The sequence below is a fragment of the Hypanus sabinus genome, chromosome 19 (genome assembly GCF_030144855.1).
Source record: "Hypanus sabinus isolate sHypSab1 chromosome 19, sHypSab1.hap1, whole genome shotgun sequence".
In the NCBI taxonomy this organism is placed as follows: domain Eukaryota; kingdom Metazoa; phylum Chordata; class Chondrichthyes; order Myliobatiformes; family Dasyatidae; genus Hypanus; species Hypanus sabinus.
The window spans coordinates 19,352,756-19,373,635 of NC_082724.1; the positions used below are offsets into that span (position 1 = coordinate 19,352,756).

General features: G+C 40.3%; 1 protein-coding gene across 2 annotated transcripts in view; it reads right to left on the reverse strand.

Annotated features, from left to right (window-relative positions):
- Window positions 1–20,880, reverse strand: part of phf2 (PHD finger protein 2) — a 151,942-nt gene that overhangs the window by 26,678 nt on the left and 104,384 nt on the right. For both annotated transcript variants that reach the window (XR_009506763.1, XM_059944121.1), the window contains exons 9-14: window positions 18,064–18,170; window positions 17,852–17,943; window positions 16,961–17,050; window positions 12,535–12,795; window positions 9,150–9,269; window positions 7,290–7,408 (exon numbers count right to left, since the gene is read on the reverse strand). Coding sequence is in view for 1 of the 2 variants with exons in the window: in XM_059944121.1 (XP_059800104.1) it covers window positions 7,290–7,408; window positions 9,150–9,269; window positions 12,535–12,795; window positions 16,961–17,050; window positions 17,852–17,943; window positions 18,064–18,170 (789 nt within the window). In the remaining variant the exon portion in view is untranslated. The remainder of the gene's footprint in view (window positions 1–7,289; window positions 7,409–9,149; window positions 9,270–12,534; window positions 12,796–16,960; window positions 17,051–17,851; window positions 17,944–18,063; window positions 18,171–20,880) is intronic.

The window sequence follows — 20,880 nt, forward strand, 5'->3', positions numbered from 1 at the left end:
AGGGAGCAAGTAATCACTACACAGAACAACTTGGCACAAAAATTATGAGAAGAAATATACAAGTCAAGTCAAGACACTTTTATTGTCATTACAACCATGTCACTACAAATGAGGAAAGAAAACTGCTCTCAGATTTGAGAGTGTTACTTAGTATTTACTATTGAATAATTAAAAATAATAATTCCTTAGATGTAGTAACGTTACGGGAACAGCTTCTTCCTGTCATGGTCCGATCCGTGAAAGCCGTACTCCAGTTTACAGTCCAGTCCGTGGAATCCGGACTCTGGGTCTTCCAGCTGTCCCTTGCTTCAGTTGAGCTTGATCACAGGCACCTGATGCTCATCTTGAGGCTGGGAATTTAAGTGGCCCTGGGGTCGAGTGTGGTTGCTGGTTCGTCTCATCAGTATCTCCTTGGAGCAACCCGCCGGTGGAAGGCTAGAGCAGCCATTCATGATCTCTAGGCCTGGTTGGAGGAGCACTGCTTCAAGGAGCCTTGTTGTCTCTAGTCGGAGTAGTCATTGTGGTATGGATTCGGCCGTTTCCGGGGCCAGCTGGGTGGCCGTCTGCCACTCCAAGCTAGATATGGATTCAGCTGTTTCCGTAGCCAGCCAAGGTTGCTGTCCGCCCCGAGACTCAGAGCCACCCCGGATTGAGCTCCCTTCCTGTCCCTGCCTCCGTTGGGTAAGCCAGGCCGTCTTTACCGTTATCCTGAGGCAGTTCCCCTCCTCATCTGAATCCGACAGGTAATCGGCGGTTTACCTCGGCAGTCATCCCGGCCCTGTGCTCTAAGAAGGAGTGCCTCGTCCTGCCCAGGAGTGCCCCAAAGAACCCAAGCCTCGTCCAGTCCTGTAGCCATGTCATGTCCTCGCCTAGTTCCATGGTCCAATCCCCAGTCAAGAGCCAGGTTCTGTGTCCTTGTCCAGTCTTTGACTCAGAGTCCAAGCCCAGGTTCCTAGTTCCCAGTTCCTTTTCCTGGTCCCACTTTCCTAGCCAAAGTCCTAGCCCAAGTCTGTGTTCCTGTCCTAGCTCCTAGTCTGTGTCCTGTCCTGTCCCTAATTCTAGTCCAGTCCAGTTCCCAGGACTTCAGTGTCTGTGTCTTGCATTTGGGTCCATTCCCAATGCTCCCCTCGTATGACACTTCCCCTCTGTCATCCAATTTGTGAATGGAATTTGAACCCATGAACACTACCTCACTAATTTTTTCTATTTTTGGACTACTTATTTAGTTCAACTAATATATAAAATAAACATACACACACTTACTGTAAATCAGTTTTTCCCCTGTATTATCATGTATTGCATTGTACTGCTACCACAAATTTAACAAATCTCATGACATATGTCGGTGATATTAAATCTGATTCTGAATTGAAGTTTAATTAAAATTTGCTGCTGCATCCAATAGCTGTGGAATATGAAACCCCTCTTACAGAATGCAGACAGAAGTTCCATTCTATACAGTCGGCCCTCCTTATCCACGGCGGATTGGTTCCGGGACACCCCCCCACCGATACCAAAATTCGCAGATGCTCAAGTCCCTTATTTAACATGTGTCACGTGTTGGTCTTTAGGACCCAGCGGAACCCCAGACTTTATTTAACATGTCTCCGTGCAGTGGACATTAGGACCTGGTGGCGCAGCTCTGAATCCGCAGTGTTTCTGTTCACAAAAATAATCACAATCGCAATCGAAAATAAGGTGGAAGTAATAAAGCGATCGGAAAGAGGTGAAACGCCATCGGTCATTGGAAAAGCATTAGGCTACAGTCGGTCAACGATCGGAACAATTTTAATGAAGCATGTGAAAGACCCTGTCCCAATGAAAGCCACAATTACTACTAAGCAATGCAGTGGTTAAATTATTGAGATACTAATGTTTCTTAAGTGCTTTATGTGCACAGAAAGGTAAAATATGTACTATACACTAAGAAAAACATTTGACTAACTGACACTAAATAATACCAGATGTACCTGTTCCGACTTCAAATCCGACTTAAAGACGGACTCAGGAACAGAACTCATTCATAACCCGGGGACTGCCTGAACTTTTAAGTCATTTCTAGATTACTTATAATACCTAATACAATGTAAATGCTATGAAAATAGTTGTTATAGTGTATTGTTTAGGGAATAATGACAAGAAAAAATAGTCTGTACATGCTCAAACAACGAGTGCTGGAGAGAGAACTTCCGGGCTTTCCCGATCCACGGTTGGTTGAATCTGCACATACGGAATCCGCGGGTAAGGATTCCGTATATCAAACTTTATGCATCCTTTTACAGGTGAATGAGTAAAGGAAAGGTATGGTGTAGGTTCTCTTGTATGCTAAAACAGGAACAGACGTAGTTCAAGAGAAGAGACATAATTAAGAGAATTTTTTTGCTGCAGTTGAATGGATTAACTAAACCCCAAGAGGAGCTTTTTATAATAATTAACATTAACTTATTTTCATTATTCAACTGAATAGTAATGAGAGAGAACAAGATAATCACAGAACAAATAGAGATCAGATTGGATAGGTGGTTTGGAATGTGAATCTCTCTGTCATAAACTACTTTTAAATGCAAAGTACAAAGAAAATTTATTAGCAAAGTACATATCGGCCACTATGTACTACTCAGATTCATTTCCTTGAACAGTAAGTACAAGGAAACACAACAGAATCAATGAAAAACTGCACAGAACAGAAACAAACAACCAATGTGCAAAAGACAACAAATTGTGCAAATACAAAAAGAAAAGGAAAAAATAATAATAAACAAACAACTTGAACAAGTTAGGTCTCTATTCATTGAGGCGTAGAAGGTTGAGGGGGGATTTGATCGAGGTATTTAAAATTTTGAGAGGGATAGATAGAGTTGACGTGAATAGGCTGTTTTCATTGAGAGTAGGGGAGATTCAAACGAGAGGACATGATTTGAGAGTTAGGGGGCAGAAGTTTAAGGGAAACACGAGGGGCTATTTCTTTACTCAGAGAGTGATAGCTGTGTGGAATGAGCTTCCTGTAGAAGTAGTAGAGGCCAGTTCGGTTGTGTCATTTAAGGTAAAATTGGATAGGTATATGGACAGGAAAGGAGTGGAGGGTTATGGGCTGAGTGCGGGTAGGTGGGACTAGGTGAGATTAAGAGTTCGGCACGGACTAGGAGGGCCAAGATGGCCTGTTTCCGTGCTGTGATTGTTATATGGTTACATGTTATATGGTTATAAACAAATAATTAAATAAGCAATAAAAATCAAGAATCTGAGTTGTGGAGTCCTTAAAAGAGAGTCCATAGGATAGGTTATAGATTCAGTTCATTCTTGGGATGAGTGAAGTTATCCCCTCTGATTCGAGAGCCGGATAGTTGAGGGGTAATAACTATTCCTGAACCCGTTGTCATGGGACTTGAGGCTCTAGTACCTCCAGAAGAGAGTATGTATGGCCAGGATGGTGGGGCCCTCGATGATAGATGCTGCTTTCTTGCGACAGGGCTCCTTGTGCATGTTTTCGATGGGGACGGCATTATTTGTGTTGGACAGGGCTGTATTCACTACTTTTGTAGTTTAAGGGCTTTGCAGTTCCCATACTAGGTCATGATACAACCAGTATGCTCTCCATTGTGCACAGAGACATAGAAAAGTATAGCATGGAAACAGGCTCTTTGGGCCATCATCTTGTTCATGCCGAAACCATTTAAGCTGCCTATTCCCATCAACCTCACCTGGACCATAGCCCTCCATTTGCCTATTATCCAAGAACGTATCCAAACTTCGCTTAAACATTGAAATGGTGCTCACATGCACCACATGTGCATCTACTGAAGTTTGTCAAAGTTTTAGATGAAATTCCCAACGTTTGCAAAGTTCTAAGAAAATAGCGGTGCTACAGTTGCTTCTTCATAATGACACATGCCAGACTCATGACAGATCCTGTGAAACGATAACACCAAAGAATTGAAAGTTGCTTATTCTCCCCACTTCTGATCAACTGCTGAGGACTGGCTCAAAGACCTTCCAGTTTTGTCTTTCTGCAGTCAATAATCAGCTCCTTCTCACATTGAATTAGAGATTGTTACTGTGTCACCACTTAGCCTGATTCTCAATCTCCATCCTACATGCTAACTCGTCACCACATTTGATTCGGTCCACAACGCTAGTGTCATCAGCAAATTTAAGTATAGCATTAGAGCTGAGCTTAGGTCGCAGTCATCACAGAGCAGGCAGCTAAGCACACAGCCTTGTGGTGCACCTGTGCTGATGGAGATTGTGGAGATGTTGCTAATGCAAACTGACTGGGGTCTTCAAGTGAAGAAGTTGAAGATCCAGTTGCACAAGAGGTATTGAGGCCTAGGTCTTGGAGCTTACTGATTAGTGAGCTGTAGTCAATGAAGAGCATCCTGATTTATGCACCAGGTATTCCAGAGCTGAGTGCAGAGCCAATGAAATGGCATCTGCTGTTGACCTGTTGTTGAGGGTAGGCAAATTGGACTACATTCAAGTCACTCCTCAGGCAGGACTTGATATACTTCATCAACAAACTCTCAAAGTACTTCATCACAGTCGATGGAAGTGCTACTGGATCTTAGTCATTGAGTCAGGTAACTACATTCTTTTTGGGCACTGGTATAACTGAAGTCTACTTAAAGTTGGTCGATATCTCAGACACCCGAAGCAAGAGGTTAAAGATATTAGTGGACACACCAGCTGGTTGAAGAGCATGGGTATTCAGTTCTTGGGAGGGGACCTCCTGAAGGATGCTCTCACATTGGCCTCAAGAACTGAAATGACAGTCTTTTTTGGGGTCTTTGGGAGTTCATGAAGGTGCAACCATGCTTTGAAGGTCATAGAAAGCATTGAGCTCATCTGGGAGCAAGTCCTCTTGTATTTTACTTGGTCTCCACACCTGAACACCTCTAAGCTGGTCCTCAGAAGACTGAGGATCCCTTGGTTCATCCAGGACTTCTGGTTGGGGAAGACTCTGAATGACTTTGTACTAAGGCAGAGATCTTAACTTCTTTAATATCAGGAGAGTTAATAATTTTAACAAACCATAACTTTTGCCTCCCCTGCCACTGGAAGTTCATTCCGCTTATAAACCAAAGCCCATCAAAATTTTTAACACCTACATAAAATCTCCCCTTCATTTTCCTTGCCTTAAGGAGAACTACATCTTTTTCTCCAGTTTCTCCACATCATAAAAACAGCCTTTAACTCCTGATAGGAATATTAAGGTATTTGGCATGTTGCAAGCGAGATTAATTGGAAGAATGTGGAACTTAGAGTTCACTGCAATATCCCCACTGAATGTAAATTAGGGTCACAGATATGTTGAAACCATGGCTATTTTGGTTACTGTTCCATTCAACCAAAATTCACGTGCAACTAAAGCCTAATGTCCTAATTTTAAGACTCATAGGTGCTGTTGGGTCCTCTTCTCTCAAGACTGAACTCAGGAAGACAGCAATTGGTCCAAATAGGTGTATGGCCATGACAGAGTATCTTGGATCAAGAACTTAACTTCACCAATTTTTGGCATGCTTTAGCAATTCAGCATTCTTCTTATTTTAGCTAGTATTGGTGAGGATGGTAGGGAAAAGCTCAGGATGGTGCTTGCCTGGTGGTGGTGGGGGGGGGGGGTGAGGGATAAGACCAGTGTGAGGTTATGGGGCTGGGAACTTACGCCCAGAATTTGGGGTGGAGGGGGTGGCCAAGTGACCCTGGGATCAAGAAGACCAGCATGGTACCCTAGGGAGAACAGAAGCAGGACTGCCATGAAGAATCACTAGGTGGAAGATGGGGAACAGAGGCTAGGGTGAAGAAGTAAATAAGAGGTGAAATGGGGGGTCGCAGATCAGGGGATCACTGGTATTTTAAATATCAGTTTTTGGGAGAGTGAAAGATGGTGCTTTTGGGATTGTAGATGCGGAACAGTTCTCTGAGTAGTAGCCCTGGAACTGTACTAGGGTGGGCATCCCTAAAGAGCATGGTCTCAATCTCACCTCAACGTTCTAAAATCAATGATGTTGTGACTGACCTCTCTGATATAAAAGTCCTGTTGAAGTCATAACCCAGTCAAATTTCTCCTGGAGCCCTGCTCTTATCTTCAACTTAATATATCAGAAAACAAAGCTGGCATCTTAATACATGGGTGGGCTAAGATTGCATTCTCCCCAAAGGTTCCCAAACACAAATAACTAGCAAATAAATTCACTTTCAATGGCAGAGCACAGAAAAAAAATTCAGGGTTATATCGCTCAATTTCTAAGCATACAATTTTTATTACAGAATTATTGCCAAGTTTTTAGTTAAAAATGTGCACTCTTATTAGCATGGTAGCTTTTAGAAAGTACAAAAATATCAATGTTGATTTGTATTTAAACCTCTGAATAAAGTTAGCTTTTGTGTTACATTTGCAATGCTCTGGTTAAGATTTCTACTGCTATGCTGTGAGGTATTTAATATTTGCAGATTTCTGTAAAAGCAGTGTGTCCTGCTGGTGAGAGTGCTTTGATTCCGGCTAAAGATAAGGAGCCATGTGGTTCAACTTAGGCATGTTATGTCAGTCAATCAGGTTAGTGGGATGGAGAGAATGTTCTAGGGACAGCTGGGTGGAGAGAGATTTCTAACAGGTAATAGTCAGTTTTGTGGTACATTTGATGAGAGATGCAGAGAGGAGAGAATGGGGAAGACGCCTGGAGGATCTGATCCAAATGGAAGACCTTAATGCAAGGCGCGCTTCACGAGATGAAAGAATCCAAGAAGGGAAGTTCTACCTGTGATTGGTGACGAAAATTCAGTACTGTGAGTAAAGTGGTACTACAGAAATGAGCTCCAACGTTTATGCGCACATTTAGACTTGTTTAGCGGTAATGGGCCCTTTTATTTATTTTTCTTTTCTTTTTCCTATTAACTGCTTGATTCAGCTGAAGTTGGTAAGTATACTTCCTTTATAATTTTATGCAGTATACAATCTGTAATTTCTTAGCAACTGATAAATGTGTATGGGCAGTATTTACACAGCATTCATTCAAATCGAGGTTCCTTTAATCAAAATTCCCAACACTCCTGTTTGGTTGAACCCCAAATCATACCAACTCTAGATATATATTGTTTAGAATGTTGGCTTGTTCACCATTGAGTCACGCGGCTGTTAGCGGAGCTAGCTGGCAACCCAAGCTGGCATACCAACTCTGGTGAGAGGATTACATAAATACTCATTGTGGTGCTAAGACCTTCAATGAAGTTTTAAATTTCTTGGATAAATCAAATTCAAAGGAGGAAACTTACAATGTATTACTTTAACCACAAACCTGAGCAACTTTTTATTGGTGAAGACCAATTTGAGTTTGCTGTTGTCTTTGCTTCCCATCAAAAATGATTTTTCTGATTTTGTATCTTCCATTTTTAGCAGAGAATCTGGTTTACTGTTCTAGGAAATAATGAAAGTGCAGCTGTGAGTCTTTTTTTTCCCCAAACAAACATCATGTCACCTAGGGACAAACTCAGTTTAAGTTGTATTAAATTATTGTTATTGTGTTATTTTCTAACCCATCATGAATATTTAACAACAAATGAACATCATTAACTATTGCTCAAAAAGAGTCCACCTACTTCTAAATTACTTCAGGATTCTAGATCCTATGCCAGAATTTATAATCATAATTCAAGGTCGATTCTTCAAAACACAACTAAGGAGGAGTTCCATACTTAGAGAGATGGAAAGATGCAAGTTCAATTTCACAATGCACATCAGAATCTTTTAGCATTATGCAATCAACTTATGGAATAAAATCAATTTCTGTAATTGTACAGTATCCTTAAAACATAGTAAGACTTTCAATTGAGCACAATGGTGACATACCTACACATCAAGCACATACAGCATAGAAGAATGATGTCAATCCATGATAGATCCACAGTGAAGTTCACTCATGGATATATGACAAAATCCCGCTGTGAATATCAGGGATAACTGCCTTAATGTCAGGGATTCCCTATGCATCTGCTTTGTTTATAAAAAGGTCATTAGTTTCTTAGAGATCCTTTGAGGATAGAGCTGGAAGGGAGCCCTCTTCAAGGCACAGAGCTGAAGATAACAAAGCCAGAGTTGCGTCACAAGCATTTATTGCTGCTTTGTGTGTATTCTGTAGTTATAATTTGACTGTATTTCTAGCACAATCCGGAACCACAAGAGATGGGCTTTAGGCAAGACCATGTGGCAAGGCACGAGGTAGCCAAAAGAGCCTATCGTCAACAATTTTGCAGGAGTCTTCAACTCAATATGCCAGGAAACAGAGCAGGCATCTTGAACAATTGGACTTGTCAGGCTGGCATTTTCCTCTTAATATTTGGAGAGTGACAGATTGCAAACACCTGAACTTCTACAATGGGTAACCATGTCAAACACATTACTAAAATCTATATTCATCACATAAACTGCTCTACCTTCCTCAGTTTGCTTAGATACTCCTCAGAAAGCTCAATTAAGCTTGTGAGGGCCTTCACATAGCCATATTGACAATCCTTATTGTCACCCATTTGAAGCAGATGGGAACCTACGACTGCAGCAGTGAGAGATTGAAGATGTTCTTAACACTCCCGCCAGTTGGTTGGCACAGGTTTTCAGTGCCCTACCAGGAACACCATCTGGGTCTGATGCCTGGTGAGGGTTCACCCTCTTGAAAGACGTTCTGACATCAGCCTCCAAGATAGAGATCAGAGGATCACCAGATACAGCAGGGATTGGCACAAGTGTAGTTTTATTCAGACAATGGTTCTCCAAATGCTCATAATTCCTGTCACTAAGGATATTCTCCAATAATTTGCCTACTACTGACTTAGGGCTCACTGGTCTATAATTCCCGGGATCATTCCTATTACCAGCCATCTCTTCCCTCACTTCCTTAGTAGACTGAGGTATATCCTGTCCAGCCCAAAGGACTTATTGGTCTTAAAGTTTTTAGAAGCTCCAATATTTCCTCTTTCTTATCCTTAACATACTCCAGCACATTAGTCTGTTCTACGCTGATCTCACATTCATCATAGTCCCTCCCCTTGGTGAGCAATGAAGCTATGTATTCTTTAAGGACCTCTGCCTCCAAAAAGTTGGTTGTAACACATTAAGATGCAATAAAACAAGTCATATTTTGCACTTTGTATAACCAACCTACCTTGTATTTCCACTTCACTTCAGCTTTGCTTTTGTTTTGCTCTTGTATTCCAAACTTTAGTTCATTGTTTTGATTATTTGCACTTTCTTGATCAGCCACACTTAACACATTCTTTGAAGCCTAAGAAATCAGAATCACATTTTTACATGCTATAAAATGAGGAAAGAACTAGAATATTAAACCAATTGTACAATAAGCTACCATTCTGCATTTAGCAGTTTTGTAGAAGTCTAAACATTCCTCAACACTTCAGAAACTACTTCTTTCACTCTGCCATCAGATTTTGAATGCCCCATAAACTCTATTTCATTACTCATCTTTTGTACTGTTTATTTAATTTTATTGCAATTTAGTAATAATCTTATCATGATATCAACAATATGGATGATGATAATATATTAAACTTGATCAGCAAATTTGCAGACGACACCAAGATTGGGGGGTGTAGTGGGCAGTGAGGACGTCCATCAAAGCTTGCTGAACCAGCAGATGGAATTTTGTGCAGTTGAGTATGAGTTGTTGCCCTTTGGAAGTAAGAACCAGGTAGGACTTACACAGTGTTTGGTAGGGCACTGAGGAATACGGTAGAACAGAGGGATCTGGGTATACAGATCCACAATTCCTTGAAAGTGGTGTCACAGGTAAATAGGGTCATACAGAAAGCTTTTGACACATCTGACTTCATAAACTGATTTAATAAGTACAGGAGTTGGAATGTTATGTTGAAGTTGTATACGACTTTGGTGAAGCCTAATTTGGAGTCTGGTCACCTACTTACAGGAGTTCTGAAAGAGATTGTGGAGGCATTAGTAATTATCTTTCATGACTCACTAGATTCTAGAATGGTTCTAGAAGACTGGAACATTGCCAATGTCACTCTACTGTTCAAGAAGGGAGAGAGGCACAAGAAAGAAAGCTATAGGCCAGTTAGTCTAACATCAGTGGTTGGGAAGATGTTGGAGTCAATCATTAAGGATGACATCTCAGGGTACTTGGAGGCACAAGATGAAATATGCAAAAATGCAAAATATGACTTGTTTTATTGCTTCTTCTTAATGTGTTAGCTTGGTTTCCTTAAGGAAAATCTTGCCTGACAAATCTGTTGGAATTCTTTGAAGAAGTAACAAGCAGGATAGCCAAAGAAAAATCAGTAGATGTGTACATGGATTTTCAGAAGGCCTTTAACAAGGTGCCACACAAGACTACTTAACAAGCTATGAGCCCATAGTATTACAGGAAAGATTCTAGCATGGATAAAGCAGTGGCTTATTAGCAGGAGGCAAAGAAAGTGAATAAAGGGAACCTTTTCTGACTGGTTGCTGGTGACTAGTGATGTTCCACGGGAGTCTGTGTTGGCACCAATACTTTTTTATGTTACATGTCAATGATTTGGATGATGGAATTGATGGCTTTGTTGCAAAGTTTGTAGTTGATATGAAGATAGGTGGAGAGCAGGCAGTTTTGAGGAAGCAGAGAGGATACAGAAGGACTTAGACAGATTAGGAGAATAGGCAAATAAAAATCAGATGGAATTGTGTCAGGAAGTGTATGATCATGTACTTTGGTAGAAGAAATGAAAGGGCTGACTATTTTCTAAATGGAGAGAAAATGCAAGAAACAACTGAGGTGTAAAGGGACTCATCTCCGTTCTAAAATAAATCTGTGGAATTCTTTGCCACAGGCCCAATTCTTCCCCTATATCTTATGGTCCTATTAACAATACAGATATGGTACATGGTCCTCAGAATCTGGTCTAATCATTGTCCTATACAAATGAAGCATAACCTTCTTTCTTTTGTATTCCTTTCCCTTAGAAATCAAGGGTAACATTCTGTCATTCCTAATTATTCCTGCACCTGCACACTAACCTTTTGCAAAAGGACAATAAGGTGCCTCACATCTCAGAGCTCTGTGATCTCTCACTATTTAGATAGTATGCCATCTTATTTTACATTTTCTCACATTACACTCCATTTATCAGACATCCCTTACTCAATTAACTCATCCATTTCAGTTTATTTCCTTCATTTAACCTGTTCCTTCTCATTGATTTCCTGATTAAATCCCTCTGGACACCCAAGGTAATACACACAAAATGCTGGAGGAACTCCAGCATTTCAGGCAGCATCTATGGAAAGGAATAAACAGCTGACATTTCAGACCAAAACCCTCCATCAAAACTAAACACCCACTGCCCAAACCAGCCCACCCGACCCCATGCCTGATCTGACCTTTGCCTATTAATTTCCATTCCATTACTCCTGATTACTGCTATACAACTATAATACCCGCCCCTCAATTACCAGGCCTAACTCCTTGTTATCAATATAATGCCCCTTGACCGGAACACCTACCCCTCTTAATTGCCAACAAGCTTCATCTCACCCATCTAATCCTATACCCACAAACCCTGTGGTATTCAAAACCCACCCCAACCCTCAACCTGTCAACTAGCACTAATCCACTATTCCAATCCCTAACCATTCCCTGCCAATCGCTGGGACCACTCTGGTGATCCAAGATCCAGAGTGTATTAACCAATTCATCTCAGCAGAGGGCACAACAGGAGGTTCTCAGTGCAATCCAAGGGAGATAAAAATAATTTGGATCTCACAAAGGTAGATTGATGAACAGAATCGTTGTGACACTTCAGAGGTGCTAGAATTCCCAAGACGCAGAAGCAATAGTTACAAAGGGAGAACACAGGATCCATGGAGAGGGTGGCAGGGGAGGGAGTAAGCTGATGAAAGTAAATAAGGATGAATGGGGCATAAATAGGCAATGAACACCAGGAAACAAACACTGTCAAGACAACCCTTTCGAGCTGATGTAAAGCATCACTCAAAACTGTGCTACACAAAAATGCAGCCTTTATTTCTGCTAGTACAATAGCAATGGGAATTTGCATTAAATAGTTATTTTTAAGTAATATCACACTTATGGGTGGCGGAATGGAGAAACACCTCTACCAAAGGAAGTGTAAGGTGCTCCTTCCCTCCACTAGCCTGCAGGTCACCCTTGGGCAAGCTCATGCTTCACCGCTCCCCGCCCCACCCAATCAGGGTCATGTGAAGCCATGGGAGTACATGGTGGATGGTCATACTGGCTCCAGGCAGACTGTCTCTGAAGTGTACTGATAATGACCGGGGTCAGCCGTCTTTTAAAGACACAGTCCAGAAGGCGACAACAGCAAACCACTTCAGTTGAAAAATTTGCCAAGAACAATCGTGGTCATGGATAGAAAAAAAGAATTGGAAGAGCTTCAGATTAAAGACGCATGGAAGACCATGACTGTCCACATCATAGGAAATGGCACATTTTGATGATGACAATCATATTTAATGTTAGAATTATGCTTAAATATAATTTAGTAAAAACAACCTACCTTTCCCCCTTTCTTTGGCACTTCAGTTTTAATTAAGGCTTCCTTTGTGTGTGCTTCGAGAATGTCAAGGTTCGGAACTACCGTGCTACTCTCTTTCTCTTTCTTTGCTTTTTTCTTTCCCCCTTCTTTGGACCGCGAAGCTTTTTTTCTTTCTGGCTTTTCAACTGGTGTACCTGTCAGCATGGGTAGTTTGACAGGTACAGTAGGGCTTTTGCCTGTACTGGTATCACTGACTTCACTTTCATTTGTCTTAATTGCATTCTGTGAAGACATGAAGATCAGAAAATGTAAGAGCCCTGGTTGAGAGTAATAAAGTGAATAGCTGCTCACTTCATCACAGGGGTGTATGTATCTTTGCGTTGCTGCTTAATAATATTTTTGGTACAGATGACCAGTTTATCCATTTCTGTAACTGCTTTTGCCCTCCTTTACATGGTGGAATGAAGGTGACTTTCCAATCTGAGAAATATTTACCAAGTTACAAGGCATTTTCAAATACTTCACTGTTGAACATCTGGCAAAATAAAAAAAGAGGGCTAGTATCTTCTTTTTTTTTTGCTATGAGTTTCAAACCTGAATATACTTTTCCATAAAATATTGTGGTTGCTCCCGGTACTATTTGATTATTCTTTTCCAAATTTATAAATTTCAATATTCCAACAAAAACTTCTAAAAGTTTATGTCAAAGTGAGAGAATTTGCTTTTCACTTGTTAAAAGTATGAAAAACATTGGTTAAAGCTGCTTATTACTATCAACTACACTTCTATAGCCACTGGAGTATCATTCTAACTAAAATAGGGATTAATAATTTTTAAAAAGTTCAAAGTAAATTTATTTTCAAAGTACATATATGTCACTGTGGGTATTCACAATAAATACAAGAAACACAATAGAATCAATGAAAGGACAATGAAACAATCAATGTGCAAGAGACAACAGACTGTACAAATACAAAATGAAGAAAACAAAATAAATAATAATCATATTAAATAAATAAGCAATAAATATAGAGAACATGAGATGAAGAGTCCTTAAAAGTAAGTCCATAGGTTGTGGGAACAGTTCAGTGAAGTTGAGTGAAGTTATCCCATCTAGTTCAAGAACCCATTGGCTGAGGGGTAATAACTGTTCCTGACCTGGTGGTGTGGATCCTGAAGCTCGTGTACCTTCTTCCTAATGGCAGCAGCGAGGAGAGAGCATCCCCTGAATGGTGGGGTTCCTTGATAAGGGATGCTGCTTTCCTATGACAGTGCTCCTTGGAGGTGTGCTCAGAGGTAGGGAGGACTTTACCATTGATGGACTAGAACATATCCACTACCTTTTGTAGGCTTTTCCATTCAAGGGCATTGGTGTTTCCATACCAGGTCATGATGCAACCAGTCAATATACTCTCCACCACATATCTAAAGAGACTTATCAACATTTTAGATGACATGCCAAATCTTTGCAAATTTCTAAAAAAGCAGAGGTGTTGTCATGGTCTTTTCATAATGGCACTTACGAAGAGGTGTTAGACCCGGATAGATCCTCCAAAATGATAACACTGAGAAATGTAAAGTTGCCTGCTCTCTCCACCTCTGATTCCTCAAAGAGGACTGGCTGATGGACTTCCAATTTCCTACTCCTGAAGTGAATAATCAGCTCCTAGGTATGGCACCACTCAGCCAGATTTTCAATCTCCCTGCTATATGTTGATTCAAAGTAATTTCATGAACAATGTACATATATGTCACCTGAGGTTCATTCTCTTGCAGGCCTACTCAATAAACTCATAAGAGGATAATAATCATAATAGAATCAATGAAAGACCGCACCAACTTGGGCATTCAACCAGTGTGCAAAAGACAACAAACTGCACAAATACAAAAATAAAGTATATCAATAATAAATAAATAAACAATTAATATCAAGAATATGAGATGAAGAATTCTTGAAAGTGTGTCCTTAGGTCATGGAAATATTTCAATGATGGGGCAAGTGAAGTGGATTTGTCATCACCTTTAATTTGTCCAATGAGAGTGTTATCATCAGCAAACAAATATTGTATTGGAGCTGTGCTTAGCCTCAGTCTTTAGTATGAAGCAAGACCGTGAGAAGGGGGCTAAGCACACAGCCTTGTGGTACACCTGTGCTGATGGAGATTGTGGGGGAGATGTTGTCGCTCTGAGCTGACTGAGGTCTGCAAGTGAGAAGATCCTGGATTCTGTTGCACAAGGAGGTATTGAGGCCAAGGTCTTGAGCTTATTGAGTAATTTTGAGAAGATGATAGTACTGAATGGCAAGTTGTAGTCAACAAAGACAGCTTCATTGTCCTGATGTTCCAGAGTTGAGTGAAGAACCAATAAAATGGCATCTGCTATTGAGCTACTTTGCCAGTAGGCAAATTGGAGTGGATCCAAGTCACTTCTCAGCAGGAGTAGATGTGTTTCATCACCAGCCTCTCTAAATACTTCATCACTGCAGACGTAAGTGCTACTGGATGATAGTCATTGAGGCAGGTTACCGTATACTTGTTAGGCACCAGTATAATTGAGGCCTGCTTAAAGCAGGTGGCTACCTCAGACTGCCAATGTGAGAGGTTAAAGATATCAGTGAACACTCCAGCCAGCTGATCAGCATTGGTCTTTAGTACTCGGCCAAATAACCTGTCAGGGCCAGGTGCTTTTCATGGGTTCATCCTCATGAAGGAATCTCTCACATCAGCCTCAGACACCGAAATCACAGGGTCATAGGGTGCTGTTGGAGTTTGTGAAGGTGCCTCCATGTTTTCATGTCAAAATGAGCATCAAAGTAATTTAGCTCATCTGGGAGGGAAGCCTTGTTGTCACATATGTTGCTTGGTTTCACTTTGTAGGAGGTGATAGCATTCAAGCCCTGCCACAGCTAGTGATTCAAGTTTGGTCTGAAATTGCCATTTCACATATGAGTCAGCTTTCCAGAGATCACATATGGACCTTTTGTATCTTGCTTGCTTGCCCGACCTGAACACCAATGATTTGGTCCTCAGCAGCCTGCGGATCTCATGGTACATCCGGGGATCCTGGCTGGGGAAAACTCTGAATGATTTTGTAGGGACACACAAGCAGTCTATGACTGTTTTTATAAAATCCAAGACAACCATGGTGTACTGTTTCAGATCCTTTGATAAGCCTTTGAGCACGGCCTAGTCCACTGACTCAAAGCAATCCCATGGCAACTACATCTTTACTGCCCTCATTTCTGGAGCCTCTCCTTAGCATCTGACCGTATGCACTTAGGAGGAGGACAGACAAGTGATCAGATTTCATTAAATACGGTCTAAGCATGGAATAGCAGGCATTCCTAGTAGTAGTACAGCAGTGATCGGGTGTGTTGGGACCCCTGGTGCTGTAGATGATGTATTGATGATAACTGGGCACACAAGACTGATTGAAGACCCCAACAATGATTTCAAAGGCAGGTGGGTAGGCTGCTTCTTGTTGCTACTCACACTACTCAATACATCAAGTGCCTGCTTAAACATCGGCGTTTGGCAGTATGTAAACTGCAGTCAAGAACATGAAGGAGAACTCTCTTGGTAAGTGGAGCAGTCGGCACTCAATCATTAGACGTTCCAGACTGGGGGAACAAGTGTGCAACAAGACCTCTGTATCCAACCACCACAAAGGGTTTATCATCCTAATCAGAAGCAGTAAGCTAAGTAGAATGGTTATGTATTGTGTAGAGAAGAGATTTCCATGTAAAGTTACACTACCGCATAGAAAACATAAGTGCATTGACTGTATGGTTGAAATGACATTATTATAATACCATGCAAAATATAGTCTGAAAATACAGAGACATTTCATAACACACTGTTAGAATATTTACCAAGGCTCCACCTACTTTTTTTGCCAACTGAAATATCTCATCCCTGTACATTGTCATGTATGCATCTAGAAGTGCAAGGACATCTAGGTGTTCCAGTGATGCTGCAGAAAACATCCTCAGTCTCAATCTTCCAGATAATAATGTACTAAGAGAATGACATCACTGATGATCAACAATACTCGATGTTCATTCAAGTTTTCATTTTGTCCAATTTTTTAAAAAGAATATTTTTAACCATTTTGTGCTAGCTATAAGCTACACCTTAAAAAACATTATTTACTGTACAATATTAAGTTCCCATGAAATACTGCCACCTCAGAGTATACGTTATGGATGTAACTAAAATTAACTTGGATTTGCAAAGCCACATCGTGGGAAAAATAAATTTTCTGCAAAATGCCTTTCATTTTGATTAATAGGTTTCTAATAACACTAGCCTTCTTAAATGAGAAAGTTCTTTAAATATATTTAAAAATAATCTTAAGGGAACATGTAATTAAATAAAATATCTACTAGCTTTATTGGATATAATACAAAAAGTTAAGTATTGTAGTCACATTATGGAATAAAACCCACCTCAGCTAATCGTATTTCTTTGGCAAACTCTTTAATAAGTTGTGCTGTTTTAATGGTCTCTGGAATTTCATCCTCATGATCAGCAATAACCTGGAAAATAAAGCATGACACGGTAGGTCAGTAACAACTAGATATTGAGTGCAGTTAATGAACAGGCCTTTCTGCAGGAAACTCCAAAGACAAAAATGCCATGGAAATAATTGTCTATAACTTGTGAAATGTTCATGTTCAAATGACCAAAAGTCTACTACTGTACTTCACTCCTGCTTCTTTAGTTTGAGTCAGAAGGTAAATTAAAATATTATCTTTCTACGTTATAAATGATTGTCTATGTACCAGATGTAAGTCTGTAGAAAAATACGGACTAACTTTCAAAACGGAGCAGTATTACTCCTACGAGTTCCCCCAGAAATTTTTGTGTCTCAGTATTCCAAATGTATGCAGCGTAAAGAAGACATAGACTGCCTGCTGTGCCTCAGGCGGGGAGCCTATACACCAGGCACATTGAATTTTAGGTTAAAAACAGCTTCAACCAAGAACAGGTGAGGATGACACCAGGGGAGAGGCAAAGTAACCATTGGTAGCAGCTAGAAGGAACATTGTGAATCCAGAAGGACACATCTTTCCCATTTCTCAGTTTTTAAAAATTTAAACTTTTCATTTAAGTTTTGTGAAGCCTTGGCATTCCTGAGCTTGCTCATCGAGGCAGCCTGAGTAGGAGTCCTAAAAAAAAGGACAACTTCTAGTCAGGTGACCAAAATGCACAAAGACATCTGGCTGTATATCTTGTACAAGGTAAGCACAAAGTATTAACTAATAAGATTTGTCTTGTTTTGGGCACATTTTACCAGCAAAATATCACATACTGAAGGAAAGTACAATATTTTCTACCTGTTTCTTCGTCCATGACCTGAATGCACCATTTAGAGCTTTTGCTCCTTGCACCAAATAAGAGGGAGGCTGCTTCCCAGATTTATGCAAACCTAGTACAAACCAAAAAAGAAACAATAATGCCGTCAGCATTCAATTAAATAAACAGTTTGAAGAAGGAGAAAACTGACATGCCACATGGCTAGGAAATACAGCTTCAATTATCACATTACCTTTGAACGTCTCAAGCAGACATCTGCCAACATACCAGCATATGACTTCAAAGTTTGAAAATTTAATAAGGCTGCCAATTTTCAGTCTTTTTTCTACTTCATAGGCTCTGTAATAAAATCATATGATTGAGTTATAACCAGTTTAATAACATTTTGAATTGTATAATCAATATTTCTGCAAAATCTAAGAATTGTGCTAATTACTCAAACTAACTAATTTTAAAATTCAGATGTGGCTGCAGTATATCTGTTCCACATTGACTGTTTATTATTGAAGGATTTCGGGTCAACACACAAATAAATTTCCTGGGGCATGCTCGTGGTCAACTGATGAAAAGAAGCTTTCTCATAATCAAAACGTGACTCAAGAGATTCTTTAAAAATTTGCTCTGTGGTGCTCCCCTTCCCAGAGTGTATAGCTGTTCCATTACAACAGACTTGTTATATTGGGTCTTCACATTAAAATTAGTATTAATTGTAAATTTTAATATTATATTGTGATTAAAACTTAAAACAAGTTATGAAGATTGTGTCAAAGAAAGCCATGTGTAGACTGCAACTTTTATTTAAAACACAATCAACAGTGTCACATGGTTGACTCATCACTTTGCATGGGTTTCTAGACCTAAGTGAAGAGAGGTGACAAAATCAAGTAACAGGGATGGGATACTTACATATGCATGCCTCATACATGTCAGCTTTGATTTTATGCTACTTATAGAAAATTATCAAAACATGCCAACTTAAATAGATAAATGAAGTAATTAGTCTTTATTTTCACATGCTAAATACAGCTGTGCATTGTACAGTACTCAGTCTTAAAATTTAATTTCAGGGAAGTTAATTGGATACAATTTTAGCAGTGGGGCACAAACCATTTGCTCCTTTTGTACTGGTAACTTACATGGGCTTCACGACAAGCATAAAAATGAAGACATAAATCTACAAATTTATATGACTAACAAGGTGGGAAAATGTCACTACAGAGTAAATGTTCACAAGAAGAGTTTCCATTTTAAATGTGAAAATAATAGTTATCAGGAAATGCATGTAGATTATACACAAAACTTCATCTTTCATTGATTTTTTCACCTAATGAATGAATGAATTGTGTTAATTTATTCCAGGGTTACTGACCTATGGTGATTAACTAAAACATATCATATTGCATGAAAGATTATCAAAGTGTTTACACATATTTACTGACTATCAATTCCGATTAATTGGGCCATGCTTAATCAGAGCAACTGCTTAGTTGGGTCAACTCTTAAAAAACAAAAACAAATGGAGAAAATAGCAGTATTTCTTTCATTTATTTCAGAAACAATGCCACTTAGTTAGAACAGGAGACTGTTGAAACATAGATACATAGAAAACCTACAGCACAATGCAGGTCCTTTGGCCCATGATGCTGTGCCAGACATGCATTTACTTTAGAAATTACCTAGGGTTACCCATAGCCCTCTGTTTTTCTAAGCTCCATGTGCTTGTCCAGGAATCTCTTGGAAGACCCTATCGTATCTGCCTCCACCACTGTCGCCAGCAGCCCATTCCACGCACTCACCACTCTCTAAGTAAAAATCTTACCCCTGACATCTCCTCTGTAACTACTTCCAAGCACCTTAAAACTGTGTCCTCTTATGTTAGCCATTTCAGCCCTGGGAAAAAGCCTCTGACTATCGACACAATCAATACCACTCATCATCTTATACACCTCTATCAGGTCACCTCTCATCCTCTGTCGCTTCAAGGAGAAAAGACCAAGTTCACTCAACCTATTCTCATAAGGCATGCTCCCCAATCCAGGCAACATACTTGAAAATCTCCTCTGCACCCTTTCTATAGTTTCCACGTCCTTCCTGTAGTGAGGTGACCAGAACTGGGAACAGTACTCCAAGTGAGGTAACCTCTGACAGCTCTCCACAACACCCCCAAACTTCGTGTCATCAGCAAATTTACTAACCCATCCCTCTACTTCCTCATCTAGGTCGCTTATAAAAATCACGAAGAGAAGGGGTCCCAGAACAGTTCCCTGAGGCAGACCACTGGTCACCAACTTCCATGCAGAATATGACCTGTCTACAACCACTATTTGCCTTCTGCGAGCAAACAAATTCTGGAACCACAAAGCAAGGTCCCCTTGGATCCCATGCCTCCTTACTTTCTCAATAAGCCTTGCATGGGGTAGCTTATTGAATGGTTTGCTGAAATCCATATACACTACACTTACTGCTCTACCTTCATCAATGTGTTTAGTCACATCCTCAAAAAATTCAATCAGGCTCGTAAGGCATAACCTGCCTTTGACAAAGCCATGCTGACTATTCCTAATCATATTATACCTCTCCAGATGTTCATAAATCCTGCCTCACAGGATCTTCTTCATCAACTTACCAACCACTGAAGTAAGACTCACTGGTCTATAATTTCCTGGGCTATCTCTACTCCCCTTCTTGAATAAGGGAACAACATCCACAACCCTCCAATCCTCCGGAACCACCCTCGTCCCCATTGATGATGTAAAGATCATTGCCAGAGACTCAGCAATCTCCCCCCTCGCCTGGGGTACATCCCATCCGGTCCCGGTGATTTATCCAACTTGATGCTTTCCAAAAGCTCCATCACATCCTCTATCTTAATGTTAATATGCTCAAGCTTTTCAGTCCCTTGTAAGTCATCCCTACAATCGCCAAGGTCCTTTTCCATAATGAATACTGAAGCAAAGTATTCATTAAGTACCTCTGCTATCTCCTCCGGTTCCATACACACTTTTCCACTGTCATCCTTGATTGGTCCAATTCTCTTACATCTTATCCT